General features: G+C 39.3%; 1 protein-coding gene across 1 annotated transcript in view; it reads left to right on the forward strand.

The window, feature by feature from the left end:
- hsd17b4 (hydroxysteroid (17-beta) dehydrogenase 4) overlaps positions 1-16,287 on the forward strand; it is a 141,548-nt gene that overhangs the window by 35,993 nt on the left and 89,268 nt on the right. Inside the window, exon 11 of the mRNA XM_072584307.1 lies at positions 14,941-15,069. Within this exon, the coding sequence (XP_072440408.1) occupies positions 14,941-15,069 (129 nt within the window). The remainder of the gene's footprint in view (positions 1-14,940; positions 15,070-16,287) is intronic.

Raw genomic sequence — 16,287 nt, forward strand, 5'->3', positions numbered from 1 at the left:
TTGTTGTAAATATCCATCTGGTTCCCAAGTGTCCTTTAGGGAAGAAAATTTGCTGTCCTTGGACAGTCTGTATGACATGTGACTCCATATCCACAGCAATACTAGCTCCTGAAATGCTGCAATGGCTAATTATTTATGTCAAAATTATGACACACAATTCTAATCAACACTGTGGTTGTATCTGTAAATTTGTTGAGATTAATGGTTCAAATCATTTTTATGGAACATTTTATAGCTTTTTATGGAACTTTAATTATCTAAATATGGATTAGAATAGTAGTAGTGTAAAGAGTAGAGAAGGGTAAGAATTCCTAGCATTAGTTCAGAATAAATTTCTTCAGCATATTTCCCGATCAATGAAAAAAGAAGCGGAGCTAGACTTCCTTGGGAAGAGTTTGGGCCAAGAGGATCAAATGTGTATTAAGTCCCTTTTTTCTTGTATCCATTTTGTACTGTGTAAGCCAACAAACTATATAATGTTCAGAAAACTTAGTATTCAGTGTCAGTAATATTTAATTCACATTGAGTTGCATTCCAGTGGTTGCTACATTTGGTTCTGCTTGGCAATAGGGAAGAGTTGAAAAATGTGGTGCTGAAAAAACACAGGCCAGGCAGCATCCGAGGAGCAGGAGAATCGACATTTCAGGCAAAAGCCCTTCTTCAGGAGTCAAGTTGTGAAGTATTCAACAAATCCACTAGCAAGAACATAGAACAGCGCAGCACAGTGCAGGCTCTTCGGCACTCAATGTTGTGCCGACTTTTTATCCTACTGAGATCAAACTAACCTACATACCCTTCATTTTACTATCATCCATGTGCCTATCCAACAGTTATTTAAATGTCCCTAATGTATCGGACTCTACTACCACTGCTGGTAGATGAAGGGCTTTTGCCCGAAACGTCAATTTTCCTGCTCCTCGGATGCTGCCTGACTGGCTGTGCTTTTTCAGCACCACTCTAATGTACCACTGCTGGTAGTGCATTCTACGAACCCACCACACCCTATGTATAGAACGTACCACTGACACCTCCCTTAAACCTACCTTAAAATTATTTCCCCTTATGACAGCCTTGGGAAAAAGTCTCTGGCTATCCACTCTCTCTATGCCTCTCATGATCTTGTGCACCTCTGTCAAGACAGCTCTCGTCCTTCTTTGCTCCAATGAGAAAACCCTAGCTCCCTCAACCTTTCTGCATAAGACATGCCCTCCTGTTCAGGCAGCATCCGGGTAAATCTCCTCTGCACCCTCCCTAAAGCTTCCACATCCTTTCTATAATGAGGTGACCAGAACTGAACACAATTTTCCAAGTGGGATCTAACTAGGACTTTATAGAGCTGCAGCATAACCTGATGACTCTTAAACTCAATCCCTCTGTTAGTGAAAGCCAATACACCATATGCCTTCTTAACTACCCTATCAAGTTGGGTAGCAACTTTGAGGGATTTATGGGCGTTGTGGGATTGTGTTCAAATAATGACCAGAATCGGTGAGTGGCAAAAGTAGCCTCTTTTATTCACAATCACAGCACACATTCGAGGTGGCAATAGAATTCTGATATACAGTTCTTACAAGAGCCCCTTTATACACCGTTCTTACATATATCAAAATTCCATTCTATAGTACACAAAGAATGAAGGGCTTCTGTCCTGGGAAACAGGAGATGGGTTAAAACATGTGCTAAGTGCTGGCTGTTACTTCTGATGGGATTAAGGGTGTCTGTCCAGTTTGCTGCATAATCAAGAGATGTCAATCTTTTTGTCTTTTAAATTAATAAATGTTTATAAAAATACGAGGCCTATACAGTCTAAGTTAGCAATAGTTATAAACGAATTAAGAATATTGAACTGATTACTGCAGCTGTATGGTGAGATTTATTTATTTGCCAGTATGAGTTTCATTCATTCATGCAATTTCATGCAAGCGCTGTTTTGTCAGTTAGTTTCTTAGAAGGGAAATGGCCCAGTTAAAAGATATTTAATGGGTAGTTAATAGACTTGACAGGGATGGTATTATTCTGTATGTTGATAAGGTGTGGAAATGCAGTCATGGGTTTGAAAAGATTATTTTTAAATTTGGAGATTACAGAATTGTGATTTTATGAATGAATGGGTGAAACAACTGGTTAGTAAAGGATTATGAATGAATAAACAAGAACCCAGTATTAATGAATGTAGCAAGCTGGTGAGTGAATTAATAATACAAAATTTCATAACACAGTATCTCACAATGTGGACCCCAAGATCCCTCTGTTCCTCCACACTGCCTTTAACCCTGCCTTCTGCATTCAAATTCGACCTTCCAAAATGAATCACTTCACATTTTTCCAGGTAAATTCCATCTGCCACTTCTCAGCCCAGCTCTGCATCCTGTCAATGTCCTGTTGCAACCTCCAACAGTCTTTATTGCCATCCACAACTTCACTAACCTTCGTGTCATCGGCAACCTTACTAACTAACCCTTCCACTTTCTCATCCAAGTCAATTATAAAAATCACAAGGAGCAGAGGTCCCGAACCGATCCCTGCAGAACACTACTGGTCACTGAGCATCAAGCTGAATATTTTCCATCTTCTACGCCCTTTATCTTCTATGGGCCAGCTAATTCTGTATCCAGACAGTCAAATTCCCCTGTATCCCATGCCTCCTTACCTTCTGAATGAGTCTATGATGGGGAACCTTATCAAACACCTTACTAAAATCCATGAACACCATATCCACTGCTCTAACTTCATCAATGTGTTTTGTCACATCCTCAAAGAATTCAATATGGCTTGTAAGGCATGACCTGCCCCTCTCAAAGCCATGCTGACTATCTCTAATCAAAATATGCTTTCCCAAATAATCATAAACCCTGTCTCTCAGAATCCTTTCCAGTGGTTCAAGCATTACTTGTCAGTTGGTCAGACGCAATAAGACCGTGTAAGAATTAGAAAGAGAAACAGACTCCATGCAAAGCAATGGTACTGTTGAAGTGGACTGCTGAGAAGGCAACTGAACAATTCTGGTACAGGGTTGTTGGGCTTAGAGAAGAATCCATGAGTAACGGATAGTTCTGTGAAGCTGGCACTTGGAAGCTGCAGCATTGTTGCTAGTTTGGAACTAGTTGGTGCAGGTGAGCAAGCCGAAAGCTTGGGGAAGAATGTCCCCTGTCAGTACTGGCTTAATGAAGAATGCTGTTTGTGAAAAGTTGGAGCTGTGCAGGAGTGCGATTTTCAGGATCCAGGGGTGCATAGACCTTGGAGACAGTTTGTTATTTGTTATGAGATGTTCAACCGTAATCTTTCTGTGACTTGTATTTGCCTTAGGTTAATTTTGAATGTGAGAACATATGTTGTATGTATATTACAATCTTGCTGTTCCAACTTTGTAGAATAAAGTTTAATTTTGTTTGTTCAAAACCATTGAATGTTGTGGCTTTATTCTACTAGTAAGTATCTGGAATCTCATATTTTGTCTATTTTTGGTCTCAAGACAGATTGCGACTTAAATTTGGCAGTCTTGTCTGAGATCATAATAGGTGTCAGGAGAGAAATAAATTAGGTGATAATGATTATTGTATTATAAAGTTTAAATGGACTCTGGTGATAGGAAAAGGAACACTTCAGAGTAAGAATAATTAACAGAGGAAAACAAATTGCAGTGGTGTTGGAATGCATCTGACCTGGGAAAGAATGGATCTTACCCAGGTAAGGGTTGACAGGCAAAACAGTAGATTGCCGTTAAAAATGAGATATTTTGGGTACAGTTAAAATAAATGTCTTTGAATAGAAATTTCCTTGATGTCAGGTGGCTAATATATTCATGAATTTAGAAGGTTCAGAAGGGGATTGAAAAACTGCAAGAAGTGAAAGGATGTGTGTGAGAAGGGACTAGCAGCTAATATAAAGGGAATTCCAATATATCCACATAGTAAAAGGGTGATTTTGAAGGAGGATTGATACTGGTTAACGATGAAATATGGGGTTTACGCATGTTGGCAGATGGATATGGCTGAGCAACTTAATGAATACTTTATCTGTTAACACTAAGGAAGTAGTTCCACTCCAGATCAGACGCTTAAATTTGAAAGAAGGAAGAATTGGATAGGTTATTTATACTGAAGGGCACCAGGACTGGATGAGGTACACTCAGTTGAACCAAGGAAAGTGAATGGAAACTTTGTAGAGAGTGACTATTATTCATTTGCTTTCTCAGATTTGGGTTGATGCCAGTGAGTTGGAGAATTTCAGTTATTTAAATAAGGTTCAAAAGGAGCGCTGTTTGGTTTATTCTAATTTATCCTTATTTATTTTGTGTGATAACCTTTTGTTTTGTCGTTAAACCTGCATCTGCAGCATTGCATGTTTCTGTTTCAGTGAAAAAAAATAAACAAAACATGGTATATCAGGCTAGGTTTCAGTCTGAAATCTGACTTGCCCAGTGCTCACATCAGCTGGGATCATATTATAGTTTGTTGAAATGTTGCATGACAGATTTTGAGCTAATGGGATAAAAGGGAAACAAAATTGGCTGGGTGACAAGCAAAAGAAAGTAGTGGTGAATGATTGCTTTTTAACTGAAGGAATGTTTATAGTGGAGTAACCTGGGGATTGTTGCTTTGACATTTCCTAATCCTGATATATAGTAATTGCTTAGACCTTGTTGTACAGAGGACAATTTGAAAATTGCAGACAATACAAAACTTGGGAGTATTGTGAACCATGAGGTGGTAATGTAGAATTTTATAAGGACTTAAATAAGATGTGAGAATTTGAAAACTATTGTTGATGAAATATAATGCAGAGAATTGTGAAGTGATTCATTTTGGTATGAAGAAAGTACAAACGCAAAGTAAAATAGTGGGCACAGTTCTAAAGCATGTGCAGGAACAGACGGACCTGAGTGTACATAAGTATTTTAAGGCAGTAGGGTAGGTTTAAAGAGTGTTTTCTGAAGCATACAGTTCTAGGTTTTATCGAAAAGAGTGCAGAGCACAAAAACAAGGATAGTACACTAAGCCTGCACGAAATGTTTGTTCAGCCTCATTACAGTATTGTGTTCAGTACTGGGCACCACAATTTAAATATAGTATGGACACATAGACGAGAGGAGCTCAGCATAATCATGCCTGGTCATTCAACTCAGTTGTTCTCAAGACTCTATATAGCTGTTGCCAGAGTAAAATATTACAAAGAAGATAAAGATTCAAGATACAACTTCTTTTTAATCACAGTGGAATATCTGGCTCCTTCCTTTCAGCATAGAAGTAACCTTCCACATATAAGGCTTTATTGTGTACTTTTATCTTTAACTGCAAAACTTCTCTTTTATTTCTCCATTGATTGCATCTATAATATAATGTAATCCTTTTCCTCCAACTTTTCAAAAAGACTTTGCCATTTTTTCCAAATGTTTACGACTAAGATTGACAACCCTGCCAAGGTGGGATTGACTTCCCATGGGACTTCTCTTAGTTTAAATTCATTATAGTTACCATCTGTTCATCAGTTTTTATTTGTTTGCAGATCTAAGCTGCCACATATCTGAGTACTGTCACTGAGAAATTAGAATGCATAAAAGTGAAGCCTTGAGTATGTCGCTCTCAGCGCTGATCTCTGAATGATTGCAACCTTTTAATGTTTCCTAAAGCAATTAAGCATTAAGACATCAGCATCCATGTTCAAGTTCTGCAACTGTTCATATTCTTTAAGGGTATGCTACATTTTAATGAAGGGTAAATCATCTTTATTCTGTTTTTTTAAGTTTTCCACTGGTTGTGTATATCTGCTAAGGCACATGGACATCTGGGTATTAAAATACTTCATTGGCCTTGAGAAACTGTATGGCATCTGCCCAGTGAAACAATATAATTATATGGATGTTATGTGTATAATCAACAAAAAAGTATGTTTGTATGCATATAAATGTGCTTTTTAATATCATAATGTATATTCTGTATAAAGTTAGAATCACTATAGTCCCAGAATAACATAGGGCTGCTCTCTCATTAGAGGGAGACGACTGGTGGTGGTTTAGCCGAAGTGTCACCACACCTCGGGCAAGGGGAGAAGTTGGGAAGGGGGTGGAAAGAGTCCTTCACAATAACCTCAACCAATGTGTGAACTGAACATATACTTTTGGCGTTACACTGCACTGCAAATCAGCTGTCCAGCTAACTGAGCTAACCAACCCCACATATAATATCCTTACAGCAGGCTTGTCTGACGGATGGCCTGCAGGCCAAACTGTGGCCCATTGAGTGGTCTGATCCAGTCTGTGATCACAGTTCCAAATACATTTAAGAACATATAGAAAATACTGCAAGAAGATGTGCCTCCAGCCTGGGGCCGTTTCACACCTCGATTTACTGCTGGTAGAGCTGTCAGCAGTGAATGCGAAAGTGGAGTGACTTAAGAGGGACACTGAGCTGTGCGAAGGTCCCTAATTTCATTCTGCCTGTTATCTTGGCAAAGAGAGTGGTGGCATTGAGGCTTTTGGGGTATTTGCACAGCAAGAGATGGGATGCCTCCCCCTGCTAGATGTGTGAGAAACACCGACTGGAAGTTAATTGTTAGGTTGGGGGATGAATTGCATGGTGGATAGTGGGAAGATGAGACAAATCATGACAACCTAACGTCCAGATAGATGAGCAGACTTTCCGAGCCTGCTAAGTGTGTGTGAGACGGTGTGAAAAAGTGTGGGAACTGGTGAATGTTAGGAAGATTGAGGCAACGTCTGTGAGAGGAAGAAAGGAAGAGGCATTTGTCTGTACATGCAAAAGAGGACAGAGAGAGAGTTTGTGTGAATCTTGAGACTAATTGATCCGATACACATGTGCTCTTTCCTTCCTCCTCATTCCCCAAAATCCTATCCAGAAAGCAGAGAATTGAAAATCAACATGTTTTCCAGCCTTTTTTCACATATGTTTGGCCAATGCCTGCTTAGAAGTGTTTTTCATCAAAGACAAAAGCAAAGGAACTGTTTCTTCAACCCAGCTTAGTACTGTCCAGCCCCATCCATGCTGATCAGGATTTGGGAACCTGGTCTATCTCTGCTCTTTACCTGAACTGGCAAAAAAAAAGTTACCTTTGCTGTTTTATTTGAGTTGTCAGTCCATTTCTGTGTGGTTGTTCAAAATTCCTGTTTACTGTTGTGCTAAAACAGCATGAGCTGAAGAAACGCAGGTCTGGCAGTATCTGTAGACTTAAAAACCATATTAACATTTTGAGTCCAGTGACAAGACCTACTGAGTTTCTCCAGCACTTTTTGTTTCAGACTTTGAGCATCAGTAGTTCTGTTTTGTTTTATTTTTTAATATGCTCATCCCTGAATGAGAAAGAAATTGAATTATGAGTCCTCATGCTAACAATCAACAACTTTGACATTTAGTTCCATGCGTATGTACAGAAGGCGTTTGTGTATGTGTGTCTGTGCGCATGGAGTGTATAGGTGTGAAATTTGCATTTGACTAGAATCTACTACTTGGTGGTACCATATACCAAGCATTTTACAATATTAGGTAGATGGCATTCATAATTTGCTTTAACTAGAATAGTAGGTCAGGCATGAGAATAAATGCAACTATATTTTCAGACTCTTGTCAAATCAACATTAAAGGCAGGTGTTTTTTTATTAAGTAATTTATTTTCTCATGAAGTGCTTTGGCAGGTGAATATTTTAAAAAGATGGAACAAGAGAGGTACCTTGTTCTTGATGATAAATTACTATTCTCTTAATATTTGGCATGTTATTAATCACATACTCATAAGTGTGAATTCGAAACAGTGGTTTACAGAGGCCAGAATAGTATCTGCTTTACATAGAGTTTTAGTTGGTGAGTATATTTTTAAAATATGTATATGCAAATTAAAATACTTTTCATATTTGAAGCTAACATTTTTTATTAGAAACAGCAGAATCTAACATTAACCAGTTATTTTGATGAACCCATATTTATTTGTAGGACAGACACTAATATGTTGATATTGATATTTGACACGTTAGCTTTCTCTCTTCCCCCAACTCCCTTCACCTTCTGTCACGTAATAAGTTTTTAGTATATACAAACTTTTCATTAAGTATTCAGGTGATTCAAATATGCAAGAAGACTTAAAAAAAAAAATTACATGTTAACATACCTACAGCCAATCCATTAATGTATCTTGCTAACCACAAATACTATGATGACTGAGATGGGAGAAATGTGCCCATAATCAAGCCTACACTATCAGTCTTACTATTACTATAAATTTGATGATTCAATAACTCAAATGATCAATTCCACTCTTTTCTACTACTATCCAGAACAAAACAAATACACACCAAGCTTCCTTAATGAATTCAAAATAATGATTAAAAAACACATTCTTAAAGCAAGCAGGAACAACTGGTTAAAAGCTAAACTGTGAACCGGAATTCAAAATTTTATGCCAGATTTTCCAAGCAGCTACAACTACAAGAGAGTTGCCTTTCTGGCTCATCTGTCGAGGAAAGACAAACCATGCCTCCATTTCACAGCCTCCAGCTCCCGTATTCTGAAACTTAAAGATTAAGACAGTCATTTTGACAACTATCATCAAACAATGAATGCATAAGGGGTGTGTGTGTGTGCGCACGAGCACCTCTGTGGGTTGAGGGGGGAGGTGGAGAAACAAGCTAGGGTGATAACACCGTGGAATTCTTGGCTACAGGAAACAGTTGAGAACAAAACATTGAATGTTTTGAAGGCAGAATTAGATTTAGTTCTTAGGGCACAAGATCAAAAGGTATGGGGAGAAAATGGGAACTGGTACTGAATAAGATGATCAATGATGACCATTCTGAATAGCAGAGTAGACACAAAAGGTCTAATGGCTTCCTCAAGTTCTTGTTTTTTATGTTTGTGTTTTCTGTGCTGTTGTCAAGGGCCATGTTTTATTTCCTTCTGGACTATAAAAGCTGAATGGCCTTATCCCATCTTAATTCCTGTGGTAATCTTGGACATTTGAGGTTTCATTTGATTCTGGATTTTATTGTTCGAAGTTCTGTCCTCATTCTTAATGAAAGGGAGTTAAAAACTTAAAAGCCATTATTCAGTCACTGGGAAAATTCTGGAATCCACATAATGAATATGTTAATAGGGACAACTGGATGTTAATAGTGGGATTGAGCAGAATATGTGTAAATCTATGAAAGTGAAATCATGCTTGATAAACCTTTTGCAGATTGGAGCTGTAACTATCAGAATAGAGAAGGCGAAATGAATGAATGTGGTATATTTAAATTTTTATAAGGTCCCACATTAGATGTCGGTAAACTAAAATAAAGCACATGGGATTAGGAAGAATATTGGCATAGACTGAAAATTGTTAATGAATGAAAGATGGTCAAAATAAATGGGCCATTTTCACATTAGTAGATTGTGATTAGTAGGATCAGTATTTGAGTCCCAACTATTCCCAGTACATATGATTGATTAACTGCAGTATTTCCAAGTTAGCAGATATGACAAAACCATTGGGAGTGTAAGATGTGAGGAAGATGCAAAGGCGCTTCGAGGAGATTGAGAGAGATAAAGCATGGACAAAAATGTGGGAGATGGAATGCATTGTGGAAAACTATGATGTTATCAATCTTGGTAGGAGGAAACAGAAATGTATTCCTTAAATGGCGAGAGGTTGGGAATGTTGAACTTCAAAGGACTTTGGTATCCTTGCTCATGAGTTACTGAAAGTTAATAGACAGGTAGAGCAAGCAAATAAGTCTAATAATCTTTATTATAAAAGGATTTTAGCATCAGTGTAATGATGTATTGGTGAAATTATGTAGCACTTTGGTAAAGACCATGCTCAATGTATTGTGTATAGTTTAGTGTCTTTAACCCAAGGGAAGTTAACTTGCTGGAGAAAGAGTTCCACAGAGATTCATCAAACTAATTCTTGAGATGTAGGAATTGCCTTATGAGGAAAGATTAAATGTATGATGATAATTTTCTCTGAAGTTTAGGAAAATGAGGGGCGATCTTATTCAAACATAAAATTTTTGCAAGCATTAACAGGTGAGTTGCTTGAAGAGTGTTTCTTCTGGCTAGTGTGGTGGGTGGGGGCAGAGAATGGTTCTAGAACCAGAGGACACAATCTCAGCATAATAGGGCAGGCCATTTAGGACTGGGATGAGGAAGAATATCTTAACTTGGAAATTCTCTGCCCTGGGGGCTGCAGAGGTTCTTTTGCTAGCAGGTGCAAGACTGAGATCAATAGGTTGCAACATAATAGAACCTCAAGGAATTGTGGGATTGTGCAGGACAATTGAGTTGAAGTACATCAGCTATCAGTGGGATTGAAAGGCTGAATGATCTGCTTCTGTTTGTCTTTCTTGTGTTCTTGTAGAAAAATCTAAATATATTTCTGGTTATTAGTCCTAAGAGGAATGAAATTTCATTCATGTTTTTTGATCTATGATATTTAAGATTTAATATTTATCTTAATCTAGCTTCTGGATCATTAAATGTGTTTTTTAGGCAATAGTTTCCATTTAGTTTACCATGTTACAAGAAAAGGAAATCAATCATGGTTGGCTTTCTCTGTCAGTTCACAAGTATATCTTAAATAGTGAGAGGTTCTCCACTGATCATAGCAAACAGTTGGAAGAGAGGATATGAAAGATCAGCTTTTGATGTGCAGTTTCCATATTCCAGTTTCTTTGGTAGGGACTTCTAGCTGTGATGAGCTTTGAGAGAAATGTAATTTTTAAAAATGTTGATAAGGAAAGTAATCATTTGCGTAACTTCATGTTTCATTGCAAAGCATTTTGACTCCAGTGAAATCTCAAGTTTATTCACTATTTTGTAAGAAAATGTGATTTCCAATACTTGTTTAGCATGAATACTCGAACAATAAATGTGGTGCTGCTCAGTAAAACATTGGCAAGGATGCAGGCATCTTGCTACTTTTAGAAGTTATCAGGAGTTCCTTTGTGTCCCCTGTAACAGACAGTTGGCATCTTGGTTTGACATCAACTCCACAAGCAACATTGCTTCAGTAGTAAATTGAAATGTTGGGTTAGATGAAGTGCTGTAGTCTGAGCGAAGTTTGATGCTATAGTCTCTTGCTTCTGCGGCAAGAATGCTTTAGACTGAGACAAATTTATAGGATAATTAAGAAGTTTATAAATGGAGATTCTTTTGTAAAAATTTTTTTTCTATTACTTAATGTCATGAACTGGTCAGCATTTATTGCCAGTCCCTAGTTGCCTTTGAGAATGGTGGTGAGCTACATCTTGAACTGCTGCAGTCTATGTGCTGTAGATAGATCTGCAATACCATTAGGGAGGGAATTCCAGGATTGGCTTGTAGGGTAACTTGCAGGTGGTGGTGTTCCCATGTGTCTGCTGCACTTGTCCTTCTAAATAGAAGATGTTGTAAGTTTAGAAGGTGTTGTCTAAGGATCTCTGAATTTCTGCAATTCTGCTGCTACTGAGCATTGGTGGTGGAGGGAGTGAGTGCTTGTGGATGTGGTGCCAATCACGTGGGCTGCTTTGTCTTGGATGGTCTCAAGTTTGAGTTTTGTTGGAGTTACGCCCATCCAGGCAAGTGGGGAGTATTCTGTCATACTTCTAACTTGTGCCTTACTGATGATTGGAGTTTGGGGTTTCAGGGGCTGAGCTACTCACAGTATTCCTATCCTCTGATCTGCTGTTGTAACTACTGTATTTATATGGCAAGTCCAGTTGAGTTTCTGGTCAATGGTAACCCACAGGATGTTGATAGCTGGGGATTCAGTGATGGTAATACCATTGAATACCAAGACGTGGTGGTTAGATTGTCAGTTATCAGAAATGGTCGTTGCCTGGAATTATGTGGAGTGAGTGTTGCTTGCCACTGTCAGCCCAAATGCCGATATTGTCCATTTGTTGCATTTGAACATGAAATGCATCAGTACCTCAGGAGTTGAAAATGGTCCTGAACATTGTGCAATTGTTGGTGAACATCCCCATTCTGCCCTATGATGTAGGGAAAGTAATTAATGAAGCAGCTAAGGATGCTTGGGGTGAGGACACTACCCTGAGGAACTCCTGCAGAGATGTCCTGGAGCTGGCATGACTGACCTCCAATAGTCACAACCATCTTCCTGCATGCCAGGTTTGACTGTAATCAATGAAACTTTTGCCCACCGATTCCCTTTGACTGCACTTCTGCTCGGACTCCTTAATGGCACACTCGGCCTCGATGTCAAGGGCTGTCACACTCGCCTCACCTCTGGAGTTTATTTTTTTTTGTCCATGTTTGAACCAATACAATCAGGAGCAATGTCCCACATTGAACCAAAACTGGGCATCAGTGAGCAGGTACTACTTAATAGCACGATTGATGATAGTTTCAATCATATTATTGATAATCAAGAATAGACTGACAAAATGGTTGGATTTGTTCTACATTTTGGATACAGGATTTACCTGGACAATTTTCTACATTGTTGGCTGAATGCCAATGTTGTAACAGTACTGGAAAAGCTTGGCTGGGGGAGCAGCAAGTTCTGGGGCACAAGTCTTCATTACTATTGCCCTGAGTGTTGTCATAGCCCATATCCTGTGCAGTATTCAGTGCCTGTGGGGTTGGGCTCTTCCATCATTGAGAATGGGGATATTTGTGGCACCGCTTCCTTCAGTGAATTGTTTAATTACCCATCACCATTCACAACTGGATGTGGCAGAACTGCAGAGCTTCAATCTGATCCATAGGTTGTGGGATTGCTAAACTCTGTCCACCACTTGCTGCTTATGCTGTTAGGTACGCAAGTAGTCCTGTTTGGTAGCTTTATCGGGTTGACACTTTGCATTGAAGCAAAGTTTGTCCCCTGACTTGATGGCAACGGTTGAGTGGGGGATCTACCTGGCCATGAGGTTGCAGATTGTGCTGGAGCACAGGTCTGCTGTAATGGCCCACAACACCTCATGGATGCCCAGTCTTGTGTTGCTGGATCTATTTGAAGTCTGTTTCATTTAGCATGGTGGTAGTGCCACACAACATGATGGAGGTTATTCTTAATGTGAAATCAAGATATTGTCTCCACAAGGACTGTCTGGTGGTTAGTCGTACACATTCTGCCATGGACAGATGTATCTGAGATTGGTAAGGATGAGGTCAAGTATGTTTTTCCCACTTGTTGGTTCCCTCACCACCTGCCACAGACCCAGTCTAGCAGCTATGTTCTTTGTGACCTGACCAGTGCGATCAGTAGTGCTGCTGAGCCATGTTGTGGATGGACGTTGATATCTCCCACCCAGAGTATATTTTGTGAATGTTTATACAGTCTTAGTTGGCTATATTTTCTTTTTGAGATGATTAGCGGGAGTCATGAAAATTCTCAAGTGCCAGAAGGGATAGGAAGTGTCCACATAGATTAGATTTTCAGTGCAGTGATGTGGGCTAACCTAGGAAAAATTTCAGAAGCAGCTGCAGGTTGAAGAGTGTTGAAGTGAGATGTTTATGTGAATTACCTTGATGCTGTAGGACGTTGTCTCAATTTTACAGAGAAATGTAAAGTCTTGCAGCTCTCATTTCCCACATCCATGAGCTGTTGCGCTCTTCCCATGCCACGTGCATCTAACCTTCCAATGACTCCGTGCATCCCATGGCAAACTGTATCCTTCACTCATCCCATCATATTCCCCCCACCCCCGCATGATAATCTCTAATCCCATTCACACTCATAATATCTCCATGTTTAGCTGTGTCCCCACCCCCACACACCCTCCGTACATAGTGTGAAAGTTATAGTGACAGCAGAATGGTTTAAAAAAATGGGAGTAAAATGTCATTTTTACAACAGGCCAATAATACCCTCACTAGGCATTCTAGATTATGAGTTTAAACATCCACTAGTGTTGAAACTGTTACGTCCTAGGGAAGAATATGATTGATTGACAGCTCCAATTTTTGAATTTTCTTAATTGTACAATATTTATTCACCTAGGATAGAGACATTCAAGTAGTTGTTTTTGTCATTGATGTTTTGAAGTGTCTGAGTGATTGTCACTTATGGCTAACAGTATAAGGCAGGTTTTTTTTAAACAATGAGAAGTTCTGAATGGTTAATTAAAACACAAACCTACATATCCTATTGAGCTCTTAGGTTCATTGTTGCTGTATTGCAGATGAAAGACATGGAAGTGCTATAGCTTGACATGGGAAGTTGGCAGAAGGCTATGTCTTGACATGAAAGCTACAAGGCACATTATAGTGGGGTTGAAACTAGGCATGTGACCTAATGGGAACCATGTGGGACAGGTGGCAGGGTGGCGTAACTCAGCGCAGGATGCATGTGTAAAAGCATTTGAACTTGCATTTCAAAACATTGCCATATTTAGACTATGAATCTTGGCATATCCTGAGTGTCCTGAGCCATGGATCTTTGAAAACCTGGTTTGCATACATGAAAATTGAGGTACAAGGACCTGCAGATGCCTGCAAAGGAGCCAGCCAGGTTGGGGAAGTGTGGTGCAGGCTCTTAACATGAACCAACCCGCAATCTTGAAAGCTACTGCTGAGAATCTACAATTTGAGGCGCTTTCAATCTTCCATGCAGTCTCTCCAACTCCATGAAAATGTAGTGTGGCTAGGGCCAAATTCATTTAGTGTCGAGCAGTGATGCATTCAGTGAACTTTATTTATTTTGCAAGACTGGCTTTATAATTAATGTATTTATGTTAAGTTGTTTCAACCAAGTGATGTATTTGAATCCTAATATCAGCAACATACTTGAACGCTCGGCTTATTTAGAATTTTAATTGAATCCTTTTGCATTTTTAGGCTTTTTTAGGACAGTTGCTTGGTCAACTATTGTTATTGAGAATTGTCTGGAAATGGATTCTGAATTTCAAACAATGCTTTTTTTAAAACCTTATAATGTTAGTCTTGAAAACAATTAATATAATTTCTATTATGACTCATTAACTCTATGACTGCATTTTATTTTTGTCAGTGCGTTGGGAACGAACATTGGGTGCTACAGTAAGGCAGAAAGATCAACAAATGACACCTGAGGCAGTTCGTGACAGCTGGGACCAAATTTGTGACTTTGAGAATGCTACTAAACCTAAAAGCAACAAAGGTAATTTTTTTAGTGGAGATTATACCAAGTTGGTAATTTGTGGAATGATATTGCTTGATGCTGTTAAAAAACTGAAAAGTGCAGCCCTTAACGTTGAAGTGTTAGAATCAATTGTGAATTTTAGAGAATATTTGACAGAGTTGCTGTAACAAAATGAATCATGAACATTTGAATTTGATGAGTTGGAATTAAATTACAGGAGCAAAGGTGGGGTGAGGGAGGTCTGCTTTTTATTTGTTTCATTATTTGTAGCAGTTTGTGTAAGCTTAGACCATAAGGAACAGTAGCAGGCTGTATGGCCCCTTGATCTGCTCTATTATTCAATAGTATCATGGCTGATCTGACATTTCTCACATCCACTTTCCTGCCCTTTCCCCATAACCCTTATTCCCCCACTAATTAACAATCTGTCTCTCCTAGCCTTAAATATACACAAGATCTCTGACCCAAAACTTCTGTGTGGCAAGGAGTTCAAAAGACTCTCAGCCCTCAGAGAGAACAAATTCTTCCTGAATTCAGTCATAAATTAGCACCCCTTTATTCTGAGACCATGTCCTTTGGTCCCATAGACTCTCCCATAAGGGAAAATACCCTCTCAGCATTTATCTTGAGAATCCTGTATATTTAAATAAGATCACTTCTCATTCTTCTAAACTGCAATGAGTTGAGGCCTAACTTGTTTAGCCTTTGCTCATAAGACAACACCTCCATATCGCAGATCATTCCAATTAAATAATATCATTCCTTAAATAAAGCAACATAACTGCTCTCAGGGCTCCAGATGTGGTCTTACCTGTGGCTTGCACAGTTGCAGTAAGACTTCCCTATTCTAATACTGAAACCCCCTTGAAATAAGAGCCAAGATTGGGGTGGGGCACAGTGGCTCAGTGGTTAGCACTGCTGCTTCACAGGACCAGGTTCGATTCCAGCCTTTGGGAACTGTCTGTGTGGAGTTTGCACATTCTCCCCGTGTCTGTGTGGGTTTCCTCCGGGCGCTCCAGTTTCCTCCCACAATCCAGAGATGTGCAGGTAAGGTGAATTGGCCATTCTAAATTGCCCATAGTGTTAGGTGCATTAGTGAGAGGGAAATGGATCTGGGTGGGTCACTCTTCAGAGGGTCGGTGTGGACTTGTTGGGCCGAAGAACCTGTTTCCACACTGTTGGGAATCTAATCTAATTCCATTAACCCTCCCGATTACCTGCTGTACCTGGTTGCTA

Source organism: Chiloscyllium punctatum, chromosome 2 (assembly GCF_047496795.1).
Source record: "Chiloscyllium punctatum isolate Juve2018m chromosome 2, sChiPun1.3, whole genome shotgun sequence".
Lineage (NCBI taxonomy): Eukaryota > Metazoa > Chordata > Chondrichthyes > Orectolobiformes > Hemiscylliidae > Chiloscyllium > Chiloscyllium punctatum.